Source organism: Cyanistes caeruleus, chromosome 8, assembly GCF_971803275.1.
Source record: "Cyanistes caeruleus chromosome 8, bCyaCae1.hap1.1, whole genome shotgun sequence".
NCBI classification, from domain to species: Eukaryota; Metazoa; Chordata; class Aves; order Passeriformes; family Paridae; genus Cyanistes; species Cyanistes caeruleus.
Genome location: NC_141708.1, coordinates 8,698,175 through 8,719,725, shown reverse-complemented (window position 1 = coordinate 8,719,725; position 21,551 = coordinate 8,698,175). Strand labels below are relative to the sequence as shown.

Sequence of the window (21,551 nt, the reverse complement as noted above, 5' to 3'; positions counted from 1 at the left end):
GTTTTGAAAGCCACTTGCTGTGCAGCCTTAAGCCTCTTCTGCCATTTGTGCAGTCAGTAAATGTTAGTGACTCGGCCAGCACCACTCACACGGATCCACCGTGCCTTGGAGCACCTTGAAATACACTACAACCTTCAGGGCTGCTCCAGCTTAAAAGTTAAGCAGGTGCTTAAGTTCTTGGGTGGATCGGAGACTTACAGGCACTACATTAGCTCCTGTCTGACCACAAATGCCATCCGTACCTTTTTTAGCAAAATATCGTCCCTGCCTTCTTTTTCTTCCCAGTTTCATCATTCTCTTTCTGGCTTTTTCCAAGCTAAGTCATTTTTCTGGCATAGTGAACGTGCTGCACGTAGTAAGAACCACAACTTGAAATGGAGTATAAATAGAGAGGGAGAGTAGCTGTTCTGATTGCCATGGAGCATATTGAGCAAGCAGACTTGAGGAATTTTGGAGATCCAGCTCATTGTTATGTATTTACTTTTTTGTATTTTTTTAAAGAGGACTTGAAAAGTCTTGGTTATATTAAGGTGCAGAATTTGAATCTTGGGTCTGTCCTATTCTAAGCTACCACTGCTGCCCTTAATTTATCACAAAGAGAAATTATTTGTCCAAGATGCTGAATTCTTGAACGGCATCTTTGCAGGTAGGAGGTGTATAAAATTAGTTTCTGTGTGTGCTTTTCTTTCTTCCCATCCCAGTTTTGGAAGTTCCATCTTCGCATACTCATGTTACACATTTTTTTGGCTCATACACAGATCATTCTTTCTCATTTATCTTTGTTTTTTCCCCCCTTCTCCCTTTCCTTCCCTCCCCAACTCCCTTTGCGTCCCTTGTAGTTCTAGAGAACTGGCTTGTTTATTCCTGGGAGCGTGTTTGATGCCAAGAAATCCTGACTCCTGGTGCATTATCGCGGGGCTGTGACGCAGGGCAGGATCACGTTCCAGATCTAGGTCTTGTTTATTTTGGATCCTGCTCATGCTGTGGAGCAGCAACTAGTACTTGACTTCTCGCACCGCTCGGTCGGCTCCATCTTCTGCAGGCTGGGATCCTGCCGGCCCCTGGCGCTCGCCGGCCGGTTCCTCTCCGTGGGCTCCAGACCTCTGGGGAGCTGAGGGATTCCTCAGCATGAAAATACTAGACAGGCCAGCTGGTGCATTAGAAACTGTAACTGGAGAGTAATTCTTTTTGTTGTGTTTTGGGTTTTTTCCCCCCCCCCCAGTTAAGTTGTTTGGATTGCCTTTTCACGAAAGCAGGAATTGGTCTAGGAATTGGTAACAGTGGCTGGCAGATTTGGAGGTCCCCTGTGACTGTTTCGTGCAGTCCTGATTTGTGTTCATTTATCATTTCACAGTTCAGCGTGGAGGCTTTTCTCTCATTTCCCCCCACTTTGTTTTTCTCTCCCCACCTATTTTTTTCTTTTTTTGCTGTGCATATTGCTTGCCTTGTGCAACAGATGTGAGGAACTGATCCCACTTCTATTGAAGTCAATAGCCAAATTCCTATCGACTTCACTGACAGCGAGAGCGAGCCTCTGTCTAGGGAGTGAGGATTAGAGCTAAGTAGGAGTAAGTAAAGTACAATAAAATCAGAATATCCTACTTACTGCTTAATGCCATGAATTCTGTTTTGAAGAATTTCTGTTTTGAATCCCATGGCTTTTTATGCTGGTGAATGCCAAGAGCTGAATTCATGGGGGTGGGGAAGAGGAGGAGCTGACAAGCATAAGAGGGTTTTGGTTTCTAGAGTTAGGAGGGACATTGGTAGAAAGGAATGACAAACAGTCCGTGATTCCTTCATGACCCTGCGGTAAAAGGACTTGGGCTGATGGATGAGGGGCTTGGTTTGGCAGACAGGCTGTGCTGGATCCGCTTTTGACCGTGTCAACCAAGTGTCACCATCTAAATCTGGAATGCTGTTGTGTATTATGGGAATATAAATAAACCCAAAAAAAGGCTCAGGAAGGGGAAAATGATTGGACAGAATCTTAAAATAAAATAATAATAATAATAATAATAAAAAATATATATGGAAAAAAAAGATTGCCCCCTTCTTGTCCTAGTCTAAACAAGTGGCTAAAATAAAAATAATACAAAAACTCCATAAGAAAACCCCCAACAAACAAAAACAGGCTGAGAGATGGGGAAAATGGTTACTTTCTGGACGTTTTCCTGCAGGACCAGGGCGTCCAGGTCTGCTCCAGGGCGATGGTGGTGAGCTGTGGCAGAAGCCACCTTGCTGCCATGCCTTTGGGATGGGGGAGCTGCCTGTCCCTGTCCCTGTCCCTGTGGGCTCCTCCTGCCACCTGGGGACTGGTGACACGTGAGGGGCTGTGTGGACTTGGACCCTGCAGATAGCAGCACGGCCTTTAGCACTGCTGCCTGCCGGGGCCCCACAAGGAAGAATAGGCTGTTATCCTGGCAGGGCAATATTATCCGCGTTTTACAAGCAGGAAGGCTGAGGCGAAGGGTTTATTTTGGTGTGACTCATTCAGGATGGCCTGGGAGCCTGTGGCGGACGTGGAAATTCAATGTCTTGCGGAGCCCCGATCCTGTGTTGCCTCTCCCCGTCCTGCTGAGCTCGTGGGCTGGCACCAGCCAGGGATGCTTCTCTGCCTGGACTGTGCTGCTGGCACGAGCCTTGGCTTCATGGCAGAGGGGGGTGTTGGGTGCTGCAGATTTTGGGGAGCAATGCGCTGCCAGAAAGCAAGGGGGCAGAGAAACAAGCCCCCTTTCTGGGGTCATGAACCCAGGCAGACGTGGCATGTGGATTTTGCTGCCCCGCTTCCTTGTGTCACCGCTCTGCCAGAACGCTTTCTTCGCTAGCTTTTCCTTTCTTTTTCCCTTCGCTCTCTCTTTTGGCCAGGATTTTAACATATATCACAGGCTGGTAGGCTAAGAGCCTGGGACTTCCCCTCACCACACTCAAAGTCTTTGATCTTTTGCTTTGGAGGTAACATCAAAAGAATGGCTGAGAAAGACAGCCAGTGCTGTGAAGTTCAACGTTCAAGTTAATAGCTTGACTGAAGGTTGTGCTGCATTGCTGGAGCCGGAGTAAACAGAGGCGGGTGCACACATTTCCCTGGAAATGGACCCCAGTGCTGCAGAAGGGCTTCATTTGCATTCACAATTAATCTAGGCCCTACTGAAGGGCAGGCTTGGCATTTTATTTTGTTAGGTTTTTTCCTTTTTCTTTTTTAATTCCTCCTGCATGGGGAGCTGTTACTTGGTACCAGCACTGGCAGTGGCCTCTTCCACACCCTTGCAGCCCTGTCCTGCTGCTGCCTTGCTTTGTCATTTCTGGGTTTTTATTTCCATTTTCAAAATGATTTAGCTGAATTGTTTTGGCAAACAATTACCTTCCCCCTTACTTTTGTTTTACCTTAAAACAAAAGTAATTAAATTTCTAACCATTCCCTGCCTAAGCATACAGTAGGTAGTATGGACTTCCCCAGATTTTTTTAAATTCACTTCTGTTTGTAATGCTCCTGATGTGTGTGGGCGAATGACTGCACCTTCCATTTTTCCACTGCCATCTTCTCTATTCTCTGTGTGTCTGGGGAGGTTGCTTTGATTTTTTTTTTCCCCTTTTGCACTGTAATATGGTAGGGAATTTTGTATGATTTTTGCATGGCTTGGGGGTATGAGGTACAGCACAAGACAGTCACAAATAGTCGCTAATTCGGCCTTGGTGGTGATCATACTGCAGTCAGCATTTGAGGGACAAAAGACTGGAAACTCCAGTAACTTCTCTGAGGTTCTTGATACTTATGGATGAATTGTCTTGATGTTTTATAGGTTTAAAGCATCATTATGTAGGACTGATAGAGTATGGGTTTGTCTGCTGGGTATTTTGGTGTGTACATATGTGGAATGATTGATGTGAGTGTTAAGTCCATAGTAAAGTAAAAACAAAGGATTCTGGTTTTTTTTTTTTTTTCCAAACACATTTATATGAGAGAGATGCACCATGGGTACCTTCAGTCCCCAGACAGAGGAGTATTCCTCATCCTGGAACAAAATAAGGGACTCAGATGAAGAGAAGAGTTAATGGCCTTAGTAAACTGAGAGAGGAAGTTTAAAATTACTTTGAGAATAAAAGCACTTTCTGATATGGCTCAAAGTTCTCTACATTTACTTCTAAAATGAAAAAGTATTCATCACATATTATTTGCAAATTTTTGACCCCTTGAACAGAGCTTCAGCTGTGGGTCTTAAATCACCAGTGCAAGGGATGGGATTCATAAAGGAGGGAAGCCAGTCAGGCACCCAGGTCCTTATGGCTTCTTGGAAAAATCCTGACCTGAATACTTTGCCCCGTTGAGTGAATTAACTGCTCTGAAGTGTGTGGGAGTTCAGGCCATTCCTGCCCTCTCGAGGAAATGTGGAATGCTCTGGTGGGTAATGACCCCACTGGATGAGACCACAGGGACACTGAGGTGTGTTAATTTTTGAGCCAATTATCACACAGAAGGGATGGCAAAACATCCAGCTCCACAGAATGACAGGCTGAAGCAGGTCTTGCAGGAGCTGCCAATCTTTTCCTGGACCAATGGAAAGAGGTAGTGGATGATTGCACTGAGATCCTTCTTTTTTTTTTGTTTTCTTTTTTTTGTTTTTTTGGTTTTTTTTTTGGTTTTTCTTTTTTTGTTTTTTTTTTGTTTTGTTTTTTTCTGTTCTCCTGCTTGCTGGAGAAATAATTCTTTCTCCTTCTGTTTTTTTTTTTTGGGGGGGGGGGTGGTTGTGTTTTCTTTAATTTTGGTTGTTGTTTTTCCCTTTTTCTTTATAAATGCAACTTTTTATTCTGAATAAATCCATACAAAGTCAGAGGAATTTTTCTACAATACTTGGGCTACCCCTGACAGCCTCACTGGAAATCACTGGGTGGGATCACCAAGAAAATGGGGAGGGCAGATCAGTTTGAATTCCCTCTGTCCTTCAGGTAACATCCTACAGACCCAGCATGTTGCAAATCCCCGTGTTGCTTGGGGGCAGGAGGAAAGGAATAATAATTTTCAGTAGATTAGCGGCTATTGTATCATCGCACGTTGCTTAATAAGCCTGATGTTACGTGTGAGAGGTAATCTCCTTAGTGGGAGCAGGGTGCACTGCAGTGACCTTTCGTGTGCAGGTCTGTGGAGATGAAAGTTCCCTCCTGAGGTTATGGGGCTGGCTGTGCAGCATGCAGAAACGCTGACTTCAACTTACTGTCCTGCGCAGATGCTCTCGAGTCTATTAATGCTCTCAAAAAAAATCTGTTTAGGAACCTGGTTTTTCTTCCTCTGATTCCACCTAGGATAAATTTGACTTGGAAATAGAACAGAAATGCTGTGTCATGATTTTTAAAATAAATAAATAAGCGATGGCTATGAAAGGGAGCTCATTGATCCTTAGTCGCTTCATTTATAATTACCCACATATGGAGTCATCCTACCTCGTCTTTAAAAAACAAACCTGCCTCCCAGAACCCCACCAGGCAGCTAAGGCGCCTTCTTGTGTCCCTCCCCACCCTGCTCTCCTCAACCTCAAATACTTATAAAATATAAGCGTCCACAATAAGATTATAACCTGTTGTAAGACTGGAGCCTTTGCTTTGCCGGCTGTTCAGTAAATACGCTGTGTCTCTTGGATGTGCCCTGAGGCTCAGAAACCCGAGGCCTGCCCACATCGTGAGTTCTACTTTCCTCCTTGCAAAGTGCCTCTGGCTACTGGAGCTGTCGATGCAGCCCCTTCCACCCCCCGCCCTGCTAAGAAAAAGCTTTTTTTTTTCCCCCCCTTTTTTCTTAAGACAGCTGTACAGCTGTAACAAACCTCGAATAGCTACTGGGGTTTTTTTATCAGTTGCAGGTAAGGCTAAAATCTGAAATATTCATTTGGTACTTGTGCGTCCAGGGCACTTGGCTCAGGCGTGTGAAGCCTCAGGTGCCGCCGGTTTGGCTGTGGTTCTCTCCCCATGGAGCCATGAGGGATTGGTGTGTTCCCCCATCCTTGTCCTGAGCTTCTGTGGGGATCACCGTGTCCCCTTGGTGTCTGAGCTGCTGCCCCAGGTCCAGGGTTGTGCCCTTGGCTTTCAGAGAGCATCCATCCCATAGAGCATCCCACAGGTGAGTGCTCTGTTGCAGTGACTCCTGTGTGTTTTGGGGCTGGGCTGCCATCCCAGGGCCCTTCCCAGGGAATCCTGCTCCTTCCTCCTACACGAGCTCGCTGTGCCCCTGGCTCCCACCCTCCTGCAAAGGCACAGAGCGAGCTGGTGCCAGCTCCCAGGTTTAGGAGGAGAGCATCCCAGTGCCGTGTTTGGGAGGGTGAGCAGCTGTGCATCCCTCTGGCCGTGTGTGTGGGGTTTTGCAGGCGTTCCCTAGCCCAGGGGCTGTGCCTCTCCTCCCCTCTCCCGAGCCCTGCCATCCGCATCCCTCCCTTCCCATGGCCAAGGAGGAGTGTGATGATCCTGGGGAGAGCTCCCACAGCGAGCAGAGCATTTGCTAATTGTATCAAGGTGCAGGGTTGAAGCTGTTCTGTATTTAATTCTGTATGAACTTGATTTACCATCCTTGGAGGAGATTTTGCTCCTGCTGCAAAGTCAAATACATCTTTCTGCTCAGCTCTTTGACTCCTTTACATGGAAGTTGTTTTTCTAGTACCTGCTAAGTAATTTAAATTTTTTTTTTTATTTTGCATATTAATATTGAGAGAGAGAGCAAACATATATACATGAACAGCCTTAAAAACCACTCAGTGTTTCCAAACCCTGGTCCTTTAAATAAATAAACACAAAAGTTGCCTTGCGGGCCAGCCGGTTCAAAATGCCTGCACTATATTTAGCAACAAGAGCAACATTTTCAGCTATTTGCAGATTTATACGCTCAGGGCTGCTCTGATGACTCCTTTGTTTCAGCTGTGGGGCTGTGGCATGAAAGTGTGGCAGATGCAGATGTGGGAGCGTGTGGTGTCTGCGGGCGCTCCCCGCGGCCGTGGCTTGGGTGTTCGCTGCCGGATGGCGCGGCAGAGCCACCCTCACCTCCAAAACAAACCTCTGCCACAACCACAAGAATCTGGCGCATGGGGCACAGTCCCTCCAGGACATGAGCTATTGCAGCGCTGCTGGTGCCCTTCTCCCTGGGACAGAGGCTCCCTTCGAGCCACTGTCTCTATGTGGATTTTTAAAAAAAAACTCCAGGTTTTGTTTTTTTCCCCTTCTTCCCCTCCTTCTTTTCCACCCAGCTTCCTTGGAGAGGAAGAATGCAAGCTCGTGCATGTTGCATTTTTCCCTGTGCAGCAGAAAATATTTTTTGTTTGTTTTTTTTCCCCCCATGTGCATACATGGAGCAATGTATGATTACAGTTTTTCTAATTTTTTTTTCCAATTTGTTAAAACTGAAAAGATTATTTTAGTGTTAGTTCATTTTGCTGTTTGATTTTTGTTTCTACTCTTTTCAGCTCAGGGAGTGGATATGGCAGTGTAGTGTTCTGACTGAGGAAAAAATTTCTGAACAAACAAAAAAGCCCCCATTTCTTCAAAACTTCTAGTAGTGTATTTTGTGCATCTTAAGTCTGCAGACTGTGCCAGTTGAAGAAAAGTTGCTTACATTTAATGCATAACCTAAAGTTACTTGAAATGTCAGTGTGCCTTTCTAAAGTCATGCCATGATTTATTTGGAATTTGAGGGAATTTGGCTTATTTTCATTGGGGGTGCCCTTTAAAGTGGGGGAAAATAATGCATAATGGTGTCAATTCTGAGCTATGGCTCAGATATTGTTTTAATATCTTTTATCTGCATCTCCTTTAAGAAAAAAAATTACATTTTATGTGTTCTTGAGGAGGAGTTTGTGTGGCTGATGAGTCAACTAAGAATATTTTTACAAATACTTCTCTTAAATACCTAAATGCATATTGCATTGTTTTGGTGGTGCTGGAGGAAACCAGAAAATAAATACACAGGGTGGCTGCCCAGGAACAAGAGGTGACAGCACAGATTTAGCGAATGCTTCATTTACTTTATTTTGCTTTCATCTCAATGATTCACTTAGTCCTCCACCTAAATATAATTCTTTCCCTCTGGCCAGATGGGGTGTCTTTTCCATGGGTATCCAAAGGCAAGCCTTCATCTTTTCCTCTTAGATCTCTTCCTCTCTGATGGACAAACTGGTCCAGCTTATATTTGGAAGGGAAACGGGTGCAGCAGTCTTGCTGTCCCCAGGACCTGGTGCCATCAGAGAGGCAAAAAAGGCAATTAGTGATAGGGGTTCTGAATCCTGGGAAGGGAATGTTTCTTTCCCAGCTCTCTAGGAGGGATTTGGAAAGAGCCATAATCCTGGGTTAGGAGTAATTTGTTACAGCAAGATGATACTTGAGTGGCAGGAGGATTCTGGCAGAGGCAGCAAGAGGGTTTTATTCAGAGGAGTAGCTGGTCTCGCAGAAGGTCAGGCTGACACAAATCCTACCCCAGCCCACAAGTTTGTTTCTCAGCCAGCACAATTAGCTGAGGGGACTCTCGACCTCTTTTACATCTTTCAAAGACATCTCAACACATCTGAGCTAAAAGATTGCAGCAAGGAATGTGGACCAGGATATGATGCAGTGGAAGGCTTTTCTTCCAAGGCAGTCCTTTCTGAAAAACAAAACCTCAACAGCAACCTTCCCAGTTTCTCCTAGGAAGTCAGAATACTGCTGGTTCCAGTCTTATCTCCAGGACTTTTTTTCCTGAGGTTGTCTTAAGGTTACATTTTTGTGTTAACTTAAAAAAAAATAAAAATAAAAAAAACCAAAAAAAAAACAACAAAAAAACACCCCTAGGAAAAGAGAATTTTGCAAGGTCTTCATTTTCATGAAGGCCTGAAACCCTTGGAGCCATCTATTCTGCAGTTACCCCTTGTTGCATTGAAGGCCTAATCACACATGGAAACCACAAGGGAGGTGACAGGAAATTTGGTATGAAATTTTCTGGGTTTACTAGAGAGTGGCTCCCGGCAGTTCACCCAGAATTGCTACATCGACAGGAATTTTTGTGGTAGTGATCAGAGTCATGAGTTTCACTTACCCAACAGTGGAAGAAAATATGACTCTTTCAGTAAAACCCTCTCTTAGGCCATGTTACAATAATGAGCAAACTGCTAAATTCTCCTCTAGCACCTTTACCCAGGGATCTCACCCACCTGTGCCACTCATTCACAGGTACTTTACAAAATCTGTGATGAGAATTTGGATCAAAAAGTGAAGAAAAGTGAATCTTGGATCAAAGTCCAAGATAGTCTGGGAGGCCCCTCTGGAGAGGGACTTTTCTTGCAGAGCATCCTTTTACTGTCTTGCCTTTGCTATGTCTCTGCTGGCTTTTGAGAGCTGGAGGTACCAAGCACTTCATAAATCATCCCTTTTTTGGCTGAAAGAGGGTAGGTCTAGATTAGGTATTGGGAATAAATTCTTTCCTGTGAGGGTGGTGAGGGACTGGCACAGATTGCCCACATAAATTGTGGATGCCCCATGCAAGGTGAGGCTGGATGGAGCTCTGAGCAGCCTGGTGTGGGTCCCTGCTCACAGCAGGAAAGTTGGAACTTCGGATGATCTTCAAGGTTCCTTCCAACTCAAACCATTCCATGATTCCATGACTGATGCAGGACAAAGTTGTATGAAGATAGGCCTCTTTATGTCTGGGTTTTTTTTGTCTTCACACCAATACATGCAGTGGAAAATGGTACCTGTTCATTATTGTGGTCATGTAGAGATGAATTCCTGGTGGGCTTCACTACCAGGGTACTGAAGGAGCTTCGTTGATGCTTCCCATAATTAGGAAACACATTCCCGTGTTTCCAATTCCATTCCAAACTCTAAGTGATGGAAGTAAAGGGAAAGATGGGGGCAGATTTGGAAGGCCCCCTTTGCTCCTTGCACAGCTGTGCTGTCCTGTGCTACAGATCCATGTGTGGTGAGTAGGGAGCAGGACACCACAGACATGTCCTGCAACATTAAAGCAGAACCAAGCTGCATGACCACTGAGCACTGTTATTTTCTTCTTGCTTTTAATATTTTTTTAAAAAAAGTAGTTGCAAAGCTTAAAGTTACATCCCCTTCTTTATGAATAGAGCTATGCTCTTAACAGAGTTGGAAAGTTTTAAGGGAGGCAAGGTTCCCCTGGAGCAGCTCCTCTATTAGAATGGAGGTAGCTCAGTGCCATGATCCTTGTCTCTAACATACTGTCAGATATCTTTACTGCCTTGATTTAAAGGGGAGGAAAGGAATTATATTTTATAGACCATAAAATGCATTCTTGGACTTCATGCAAACACTAGTTACCAATTGTTCTCTCACTTTCTGGGAGATTGCCAGGACGAGAAATTGTGTGTCTGTACATCAAATTGTTTGGTGAGTCCTGGAGGCTGGTTAAGCTGTGAGTCTAAGCAAGGTGCACCTACAGGAAGACTTTCTTGAGATTTTGTGATTGTCTCATTCTTTATCTAATGGAAACTCAATGCTTAAGTGCAACAGAACAGGTTGCAGAGAAAATTTGGGTAAAGTAGTTTAAAAATGAAGTTTTTTTTTTTCCTGGTTTAAAGTAGATAACATTCTTGTTCTTATTCCTTGTCTGACATTATGCTTTTATTTGTACTTGTCTTCTGGAACAACACTTTGCAGACACCTGAGTAGTTCTCAGCCAATCTGCTGGTTTGTGTAGTCTTTGAAATGTGGGTTCTTTCAAATTAATTGTGAAAAAAGTAATGGTACTTTCCCAAGCTCCACCCAGGATTGAGAAATATAGCCTGCAGTTACTTTGCAGAGATACCATGTGAACTGCAGAAAGTAATGCCATACTTCTGTGTCACGTGAACACTCTTCCTCTTATAAAGCTAAAACAATTATTTTAAATTCCTGCAGTAGCTGGTTATTCTTTCCTTTGCTTCTTTGTGCTCGGTGTCAGCATCCCATAACTCAGCTGTAGCCTACCAACCTTACCTTCAGTAGAAGCAAGAAGCCTGTTTTACTTCAATGTTTCAGTAGAACTGATGGCAAATAGGCCTTTCATCCATGTAAGAACGAGCAAATAATTATCTGCATTTGCTTGAACTTTCATAGGCAATAATTTTTGAGGAAGCTTCTGGTTATTGTCTTTAACTCTCTCCCACAGCAGACTCCTCTGCACCCTTGTCACTGTGTACAGAAATCCTGTGCAAGTGGAGGTGATGCCTGGTGGTAGTTATGGGATGGAGCTGTGACATTGCATCTCATCTGGGCTGCAGAAGAGCCTGGGGAGGTCAGGAGCAAGCGCAGGATCTGCTCTTTCTGGGACATTCCCACATCTCCAGTCAGCAGGGCTGCAGCTCTCGAGGTGCCTGTGGGGCTCAGGCCACGCCAAAATGGGCATCCTCTTTGCCCATCACCTCAGATTGCTCTGTGCCTTCAGTGAGACAGATCCAGATCCCAGATTCTGCTTTCAGGAGTCCCTCCTTTGAGGTAATCTTGGGCTGTTTAATCACAAACACATTTCTCTAACTTTCAGCCAGTGGAGGACTCAGCTGTCTCATTTTTCTGCCCTAGCAGCACCTCAGCAATGTCACAAAGGCACAGGCAAAATACTGAAATGGGCAACTCAAGGTCCCTGTGTCAGGGACTCCTGTGTATTACTGGAAGGAAAGGAGACAAGGTCACTCAGATTCTCAATAATGAGAGAATTAAAGGACATTTTAAATTTGGAAGAAGCCTTATGTACGTGTGTCATTGCAGGAACATAACACTTACCAATTCCTGGGTTTTGTGCCACTGTTCCCCTATTTATATATTTTACTTAATAATTTATTTTTGTGGTGTTGCAATAGTTTAAAGGATCATGTTAGTAAAATAAAAAGTGGAGATATATGATAAATACTTCCATATTTTACAATTTTAGGCTTTAATTTCTTGAATGCTCTGGGGAAATCTTTTGTGTGGAAAGGATAGGTCTCACTGAAATCAACCTTGCTGCTTTTGTTTTGAGCAGCTCCCCTGTGCCTTGTGGTGGTGCATTACATATTCTGTAGAAGGGCTCAGCATCGTGGGTGGTGTCTATTACTTCTCATACAAAAAATTCCAGACATTGCAGGTCTGCAAGGAATAGGAGGCCTTTTTAAAGTTCCTTCAACAGCCTCCTTCAATTATTTAAGATAAATCCTTCAGATTTTGCTCTCACATGGCACACCTCTACCAATAAGGTGATAGCTGAAGACCAGAAATAAAGGGTTAAGATAAATTAAACAATGGCACAGAAGCTGAAGGTCTACACTTAAATCTTTAGAGACTTTTCTTCTAATGTAAGTGGGGACAGACGTTTCTTTGTAGGTACCAAGATGAATATCCTCTCACAACTATTGTTCTTGTCTGTAGAGAGCAATTACGGTCTTGTTAATCTTTGTTCCTTATTGGCTTCCCTGTAAATACCAGCTCTCCCCTCAGCATTTTGATTTCCCCTGTGTTCCTGCTGGATTATCTCTGGTTAAAATTTGTCTAGATGAAATGTTTCCCAGAAATGCTTCTAACTAAATATTGGAGAAACTCCTGACCTTCAAGTTGACATCCAGGTGTGTACTTCCACGTGATTCTACAGTGCTGTAGAGACTAACCCAAAACTAGGATCAGGAATATTTCTATTTGAGATCCAGGAAGAAAGTGCAGACCTTGGAGGTGTGGTCCAATGGCTAGGGGAGGTATTGGAGACCAGTGGCATCACGCTGACTCCAGGAGCCCTGCTCCTTCTTGTTTCAGTTCCTGGGAGCTAATAAGCAGCAGCTGCAGGAAACCTGAGCTGGAAAGCATTGTGCAGCTTTCCTTCTGTTTAAAAATATGGCCTTTTTTTTCCCCTTACTGTGTTTATGTTTTTATACCTTGTAGAACATCACTTGTAGGGCAATCTAACAAAAACAATAGTGTGACAAGGGGACAGGTCCAGGTTGGACAGCGGTGCAGGAAACACCTGTGAGCTCAGTGCCATCCTTTCCTCCATGGCCACACCGCTGTGAGCCCTGTCGCGGCCTGTGGGGCAGCTGCTGGCCCTGAGTTAGAGCTTCCACAAACTCCTCTAGTGCTGGATGTGAAGTTTAGCTGATTTTGACCAACTCTGCAGTGAAAACTTGGGAAAGAGGTTTGTTTGCCCGCTCAGGAAGGTGGCTGTTTTGGGGGTGGCTCTGCAAGCTGCTCCCAGCGGGTGGGTCTGTGCTTTGTGGGACCCTCTGGCTGTAGATGGGAGGTGTGGATGTGTAGGAAGGTTCTTGGGTTTTTTTTTTTGTTTCTTTCTACAGAAAAAATCTGGGTCATTCAAATAATTTGCCTTTTCCCTTGTGCTGACAATTTAACAGCCTTTTTAAAAGCTTTGGTTTCTCTCAAGTGCGCTCGCCCCATACTTGTTTTAATTCTTGTGTGGAGGCCTGGAGCTTAACAATTATTTTGCTTAAGCTCTCTGAGACTTGCCATAAAACTTTTTTTTTAATTTATTTTTTTTTTTAACACACACATGCTAATGATCCCCATCAGATCATATTGTTAAACAGGGAATAAAGTGATTGTACCACGATGACATTATTTTAAAAAAATGTTAAAAGCAGGCCAGCAGAGCCCATTTCAACAGTTTTGTTCTGAAATAATTTGCACAGATTTGTTAGAGTTAATTTGTTGAAAAGTTCAGTGTTTGTACAGGCAAGTCCTGGTTTCCACACTGAGACACAAGAAGCAGGAGAGGAGCGAGTGGGTGTCCAGCATTTGCAGAAGCAGGATGGTGGGAATTTTCCCTCCCTCTTACCCTCTCCCCCCTCCCAGCTGCCCGGTGCAGGAATGTAAAAGCAGTGTCAGAAGTCTGGGAAAGTCAGCTTTGGATTTTTGTGGACTCCTTGCAAATCAGAGGAACTGTCTGGCTCAAATCTGCATTTAGGACCAAGAGAAGAGGATTTCCTGCTATTTAGTTGCTTGAGGAAGGAAAGGATTTACCTCTCTGCTGTAGCAGGACTAAATTTTTCTCCTTTTTAATAAGAATACCATAGTGTAGGGCAGCAGGAGTAAACCTGCGAGAGCAATCACGGCTCTCCCTCCTCTTCCCTGAGATGATGCAGCTCCCCCCTGCCCAAGCATCCTCCTGTCACAGCTCCCAGCCCCAGCAAGGGCTTGGCATGTCCCTGCACTGTGAAAGAGGGAGCCGTGGAGGGGGCGGCTGCTGCGACGTCGCTCCCTGGGCCGGCTGCTCGGCCACCATCTGGATCCAGTTAGCTCTCTCGGCAGTAGGGCTGAGTCTCATTTCCTCCAACCAGTAATGTTATATAGGCAGTGATCCTGTTCTGCCCTAACATAATTGAAAATTATGTGTATTGTAGACTCGCAGCGCTGAAATGTAGACTTGTAAAAATCTGTGGCTCAGGTAGCCTGTGGAGATTGAATTTGGCACACAATGAAGCTTTTATGTAAAGTAAGAATTATAAGCCACCACATCAATATTGTGTTACAGGCATGACAATTCTTGGATGAGGAGGCCTTGAGTCAGGCTCGTCACCTTAAACAATGCTAATGTTTCATACTTTATCAACAGGGCTGGCATTTTGAAAGCCAGCAAATTGGACTTTTTTGCTTTTGCAAACATCCTGCCACTGAAGCTGTGGGTTCACTCGCTTGATGTGGGCACTGGCTGTGGGCTCTGGCCCCCTCTGCTTATCTGACAGACAGAACATCTCGCCCTTGGTGGGGCTGGGAGGCTGCTCTGGATCCTGGCCACTTGGTAGAGCTCTTGGAAGTTGTTTTATCGACCCTTGTGCTTTACTGCTTTCCCTTGGGTCTGGTTATTTGATTTTATTTTGTCTCCCACTTGTGTATTATCCACTGGTAGAAATGGAAGCTGTCCAGTCCGTGCTTGTGTGCAAAACTGAGCCCTCTGGGTTTGGATTGTTCCTGCTGGGCTTCATGTGCATGTCCAAGAGAAGCTGTTAGTACTTTAGCCTTTGCACTGTGAGACTTGGATCCTCTTTACCAGGGGTGGGTAAGAGAAGGGCTTTACTGAGAGTCCAGACTAAGGGCTTTAAAAGGAGAAAAACAAAGTGTAACAGTAAGATCTTCTGAAACGTTCATCTTGCCCTTAGGTCAGCCTGGTGTAGGAGCTGAAAGTATGCACTGAAAGCACGGGCTGTTGTGGGATAGAGGTGGAGTGGGAGCAACCATGCCTTCTTGCTCTGTTTCTTCTAATGGAATTTATTGCTAGTAAAAACCAGCAGAACTGACAGTCCTGAAGGCTTTGTAATCCCTGCAATAATTACTGACTGGATGGGGTCTGCTGTGAGCTCACCCCTGCTGCTTGTCAGTGCCTCTGCCCTTGGGGCAGTCTCAGAGAAGCCCACGTGTTTCTCAGCCTGTGTTTTAGGACAGCAGCTGACCTGAGCTCCTCACAGGCTGTCATGGTTGTAGGATATTCCAGGGTTGCTTGTGACTGTGGAATGGCCATAGAAGAATGAAGGTGATGAGGTTTTTTTTTTGTGGGTAATGGCTTGGTTGTTCCCTGAAAAGCCACCGTTTCAGCTGTCATGTTCTTGTAGGGGCTTCAGCTGTGGCAGCAGTAGCTTCTTGCTCTCCAAAACTGTTGTGGACTGTGAAGCAGAGTCATGCACACTTTGTGAAGAGTCATGCATCCTGTGAGGACGTTCTCCTTGGAAGAAGGGAAAAAAACTTTACTGGTTGTCTGGAAAACCTGAGGAAGCCAATGGCAGCTGTGACCCCTCAGGACCTGTTCTGCAAATTCATGCACCCCTCCATGTGGTGGTGTTCTGATTGCCATCTAAGAAAACTGGTGGGCTTTTGAAAATGTAGCAGTTGACTTGTTTAATAGTGCCATCTGAAAATCTGTAATGTATCAGATTTCCCCTCAGGTTTAAAAGTTGGCTCTCAGTTGGCTTAGGCTTTGGGTCCAAATTCTACACACTCGGGTTGCATTTTTACGCACTTTTTTGAAACCACAAAGGGTTAGAAAGTTGCTTTAACATCATCTCAACTTTAAAATTTATGTTGTGGTCACATATATTGAAGAGCAGGGATTTGATGCAAGTGATCAAATATCTGGAGGCTTACAATTGAGTCATAAGAGTTAGAAATATTGCTTATGGGTAGTCTAGTTCTGGTTTGTTTGGGTTTTATTTCTTGTTTTTAAGAAGTGCTGAAACATTCTGGTCCACATTGCACAAATCCCAAATGTGAACATGAATAAAAACAAGACTTCTTGGAACTCATGGAACTCATATGGGGCACAAATCCAGAGTATGGGTTTGTTTATTTGCATTCCAGTAGCTCGGAAAACTCAGGCCCTCCAAGTGATGGGAATTGGTAACACATTCTCCTGCTGGCTGCTGCTTCTTGGGCACCTCAGTGCCCAGAGGCTGGCGGCAAACAGGCCTTGCATGTGAGCAAATGTTTGGCATACGTGAGCAAATGTGATAGATAGTGATGTGCTGAAAGCATGGAACCAGATCTCCTTCCTTCCTTCCTTCGTGGACTTTCAGATACAGCTTCCGTTGTTCGCCTGCAGTGGCGGGGGCTGTTTGTGCATGGTGGTTCTTCAAGATTGCTCCTGCTTAAAAACAAAAAGGAATGGGTAGACATCACTATTTCTCTGGTCAGTATTTTCCAGAAATAGATCTGTCAGGTCAGCCAGTGCCTAGTGTTAAATAGGAGCCTCTGCAGTGGCCTGATCTGTGTGCAGCGGCTTTTCTTAGTTCTGGGAGGGGGCTGGAGGTGTGTGGCCATACACATTTCTTCCAGCAGGATACAGGGCTTTTAGAAGTCCTGTATTAACCTGTGTTAACTGGGACAGCACAGCACCGTGCAGAGAGAAAAGCCTGGGCTGAAATTATATTTAGATGTACAGTGCAGAAGTTTGTTTGGGGTAACCATTTTCTCTGTGAACCTGCTTTTGCTCACAATAGAGCACTTCTGGTGCAGCGAGCTGAAGCTTTTCTCTCTTTTGAATCAGTGCCCCCATATGCTGCAGACGTGGCACCTGTGTGTTCAGCCTGTCTGATGGTGGCAGTGCCACAGAGAAGTTGTGGCTGTCCCCGAGCCAAGGCTGTCTGACAGAAGATAAGAAAATCCATGGTGAATCCAGAAATGGTGAAAAGAGAAAATAAGTGCTAAGACCCAGCAGTGCTGGTCTTTTTGGGGTAGTGCTCTGTCTTTAGGGCTCGTACAGCACTGGGGAGTTGGAGCAGTTGACTTGTTTATATTTGTATATTTGTTGGAAGAAGGCTGACAGATGACCCATTCAGTAATGAGATCATATTCTTAATTCATGATATGTTTTCCCCCTCCTGACACTGATATCCACCTTTTCCCTTGTCCCATCCTATCCATGGTTATGTTATTTTGTTTCTTTGTGGGTTTTATTTTACTTCTAGATTTGCTACTATTAGTAAAATTGATGTAATACTGTCTTTGCAATCTGTTTTATTTTCTTATTTCTGACCTGTAACACAGTATGAAATTGTTAGCTCTGCACAGATTTTGTCTCCACAAACATGTAAGGTTGTCTTAATTTTTTCAGTTCCTTGCATAAGTTTTAATTTATACTTTTTTATCCATATTACCTAAGATTTGTTATTTTTTTTGCCTTTCTTTTCTGAACTCATTTTTCTTTTCCCATTTTTGTTTCCTCCATCCAGTATCTGCAGATGAAATGGCCACTGCTTGATGTTCAGGCAGGGAGCCTTCAGAGTAGACAAGCCCTCAAGGATGCTAGGTCTCCATCTCCAGCACACATTGTTGTAAGTAAACGCAGAAAGATGTTCTTCCTTTGTTTAAAACAAAAAAAGGCATTTGACATTAATGGCATTGGTTGTCATCAGTTTTCTTTCACACAGACCAAAGGAGAAATACCTCAAAACAAACAGATCCCTAACAAGCCTGTGGTAAAAGGAGGGAATACTTTTGATATCACTGGGCTGTTTATGAAATGATCATCCATGTGCCTTGAAGGGGACCAGGGAGTCAAAAATGCTCTAAATTTACACACTGAAGAATTACATAGTGGCAGTGGAGTCCAGTCAGGCTGGTTTACACATGTGACAGTGTTGAAGTGAAGAGACTGTCTGGAAAGCATTAGGAAAATCAAAACTAAGCCTATTCTATGTCTGTTACTTAAAGAAATCTTTTCTTATTGTAAAGTCTTGGATGGGAGTTTGAGAATAGGTCAGGATTTTTACTGGGGTGAAGGCTCAAAAGAGCCAAGTTCAACAAAGCACATGTTTTTTTGTGTTGTGATGACTTCTCATTTAGTATAAACATAGTTATCAAATGCTTACTGCTACCTGCAAAATCTAACACTCCCTTTATAATGAATAGTATTTTAAAAAATACTATTATATATTAACTTCTAACATAAATTTTCAATTCTTGGTTAATTTTTCTTGTGCTTCTGTTGTGAAAATAATGTTGAGTTTGCAATGTTCAGTACAAATTTACATGAGAGTGGTTTGGGGGTTTATTTTACTTTCTAAAATAGTCCACAGAGATCTAGAAGGAAATGGTTTGTTTATGTGGTGATTTGCAAGAGAGATGATATGCAATGGTCCATCCTCACCTACTGCCAATGTCAGTGCTATCTATTGTTAAGGAGCATCTCAGTTCTTACTATTCATCTGGGAAATTTACCTCTGGAGAGAATGGCATGTAGTGGGTTAGAATATTTCTTCTGAAAAAAATCACCATCAAGTTTAATGTGACTTTTTTTAAAAACTTTTTTACAACCATTGGATGATAAGGTAAATACCAGGAAAAGAAACTACTCATTCTTTACTTTTTGCTCAATAGTCTAGAGCTGACACAACTGGTAGATCATCCAAGGCATACATTGGTTTTTCTAGAAATCTCAAATCATACTAAACATTTTGAGGTGCTTCTTTTTCCATTGTTGTCTCTTTAAAATGGGAATTGTCAGCACATTGTGATGAGTGTCACAGTTCTTTATTCAAAAGAAAAAAAAAAAATTCCTATATTTTAGAATCCATAGTTTCTAAACCATCCTTCAATCCATCAGAGAGCAATTGGAACAAGACTGGTATCTGCCCAGTTGATATCTAGTGCTGGCTGCTTCACTTTTTCAGAATTACTTTGCTTTTCCTTCCTGTCCACTTTGGCTGTCACTGGAGGAAGAGATCAGAGAAAAAATGTCTGGCTGGTTAATCAGAGATCTACAGTCATCAAAACCTGCCATCATCCTACTCCTAATAAGAAATGAGCTAGAGAAACTTTCCTGTTTTAATTCTTTTCTTTTTACTGCTGTGTCAGGGGACTGACACAGGGAATGTTCCTGGGGCTCTGTTGTGGTGGAATGGTGTCAGGCTCCTAGGAAGAGATGGGGAGGGAGCAAGAGGCTTCTCCTGGGTGGTTGCAGCTGGGGAGGACAGGATGAGTTCTGCTGGGATCACCTGAGCTTCCCATTGCTGAGCACCCACTGTCCCTGAGCCTCCTGCCCTGCAGGGGAGTGGACACTTGCCTTTGAAACCCAGAGCAGCCTGTGGTGCTGAGGGGTTTGGCTGGGCTCCCGCCTCTCCTGACTCTCTCCAGCTCTTCCACCCAGATTTGGGTAAGGTGGAGATGAGCAGTCAACAAAATATACAGAAAAGGTTCAAAAATCATAATCATTTTGGAAAACGGAGCGAAACCTGCTTCCAGGGAGGCTGAGGTTGATCTGCTTTTGTGTTTTGACCATTTATGGGGTTCTTATGGGTCTCTTTAAAAGCTGTTTCACTCTGCTATTCAATAAAAAGCATATTTACCATAGCAACCACTTAGGCCATGAGGAACATATACTACCTCTGAGATGGAGGCCACTTTCTGAAAGAGCCACAGCTGGCATTTGTAATGTGATCTTTTGTGCTACTTACAATGTTGGGGGGAGAGGAGGCGGAGGAGGGAGTGAGGGGAAGAGCAGTGGGTTTTTGGGAGGGTGGGGGGAGGTTCTGCAAGGTTTAATGTTTATTTCTAGCAGCAAATTGTTTTGCTTTGTTCTGTTAAAATATATAAATAAGGGGCAGCTTTTTCCACCCTTTTTCCTGGCACCAACCCCAAGCCACATTAATTTTGTGGAGCGAAAATGGTCTTTTTTTTTGGGTAAATAAAGTTAGAGCGGGTAAAGGCATTTGGGGGAGATAAAGTGGCTGCAGATGCCAGTTGGCCTGGCATGTGTCAGGCATCTCTGGTGTCCCCGTTGCTGCTGCTGTGCCTGCCCACAGCACCTGGGACCTGGCTGCTCTTGCTCAGGGCTCTCCATCCACTTCTGCATTTGTGAAAACACAGTTAATCTTTTTGTGGAACAGTGATGGGTATTTCATGGGCTTCCTGATGTTTTTGTGCAAGTGTAATGTGTAGGGATAGAAACTGGTTCTCTACCCTGGCTGCTGTGCTTAGTCTACCCATCAAGTGTACCTATGCCTGTTTTTCATCTTCAATTCAGTTGGGCTGCCCTGAAGATCTGTAGGAAAATGCTAACACCTGCAAATCACTTCTTATCTTTCCCCTATCTCTGAAATCAGGATTTGAGGCTAATCTTCATAGGTGGATTACAAAGAGAGGAAAGGAGAGTTTGACGGCTTGGGTCCCCCCTGCCCCCACCTTTTTCCCCCCCACTTTCTTTTTTCTCCCTCCCCCCTCCCCATTTTTTGGGGGTCCCCCCCCCCCTTGTTTTTTTTAGCACTCTTTCTTCTCAGTGCTTGGCTGTGACAACCACAAGCTCTGTGTTGGCCTTTACTCCCAGCTCCAATGAAACTCCCCTCAGGAGTTCAGCTTAATGACTCAAGGCTGCATAACATGGCTGTCTGTAATGTCTTAAATAAAATCTGTTCTATTTGTCAGCCATCCTCCTTTCAGATTTGTTTAAGAACATTAAGTTAAGACTACAAAAATTGAAGCAAAAGACCAGCATGAATAATTTGGCTGGATTGCTGTCCCCAGTGCCGAGGGCTGGGTTAATACTGCTTTTTCATGGTGCTTGAGAGAGTCTCCAAGGCCCATAATGAGAAACAGAATATTAAACTGAAATTATGTTCAGTATGTCTTGAGGAAGGTACAGCATGAGGCTCCATTTAAGACCAGTGCATTTATTTACATTTAGGTGCTTCACTCATCTGGTAAGACTTTTTGCATCTTGCTCTGGCACAGTCATGCTGCTCATGTGTCCAAAGGTAAAAGAAAACTGGGGGAAAAATTGTTTTAATAGTATATTATTAAACTTGCTATGTCAAAATTTTGAATTCAGCCTGCAGCTAGTACTATTAGGAGGCTGGGATATTTTTAATGTGTTTTTTATGGTTATTTCCCCTCTTTTTTTTCTGATCTTTGATTTCATTGAAGGTATTAAGATTTTGTGAAGCAGTCTTAACAAGAAGTTTTGGGTGTAAAGCAGACCCCAGCTGGGTGCCTTGCTCTCAGGGGATGAGGTGCTAGCTGTCCTGAAGTCCCATGGTCAGTGTGCACCCCGTCTGATCCACATGTGTGCTGCCAGCACGCTGATAAGGATGAGGGATGGGTGATGTAGGAGAGGGAATTTCACAGAAACATTTTCTGTTGCAGCCTGGACA

At 44.0% G+C, this 21,551-nt stretch overlaps 1 protein-coding gene across 14 annotated transcripts in view; it reads left to right on the top strand.

The window, feature by feature from the left end:
* The window catches only part of TCF7L2 (transcription factor 7 like 2), a 173,970-nt gene that overhangs the window by 44,841 nt on the left and 107,578 nt on the right, over nucleotides 1-21,551 (top strand). For all 14 annotated transcript variants that reach the window (XM_086900443.1, XM_086900442.1, XM_086900446.1 and 11 more), the window contains one exon: nucleotides 17,637-17,738. In XM_086900443.1, the coding sequence (XP_086756569.1) occupies nucleotides 17,637-17,738 (102 nt within the window). The remainder of the gene's footprint in view (nucleotides 1-17,636; nucleotides 17,739-21,551) is intronic.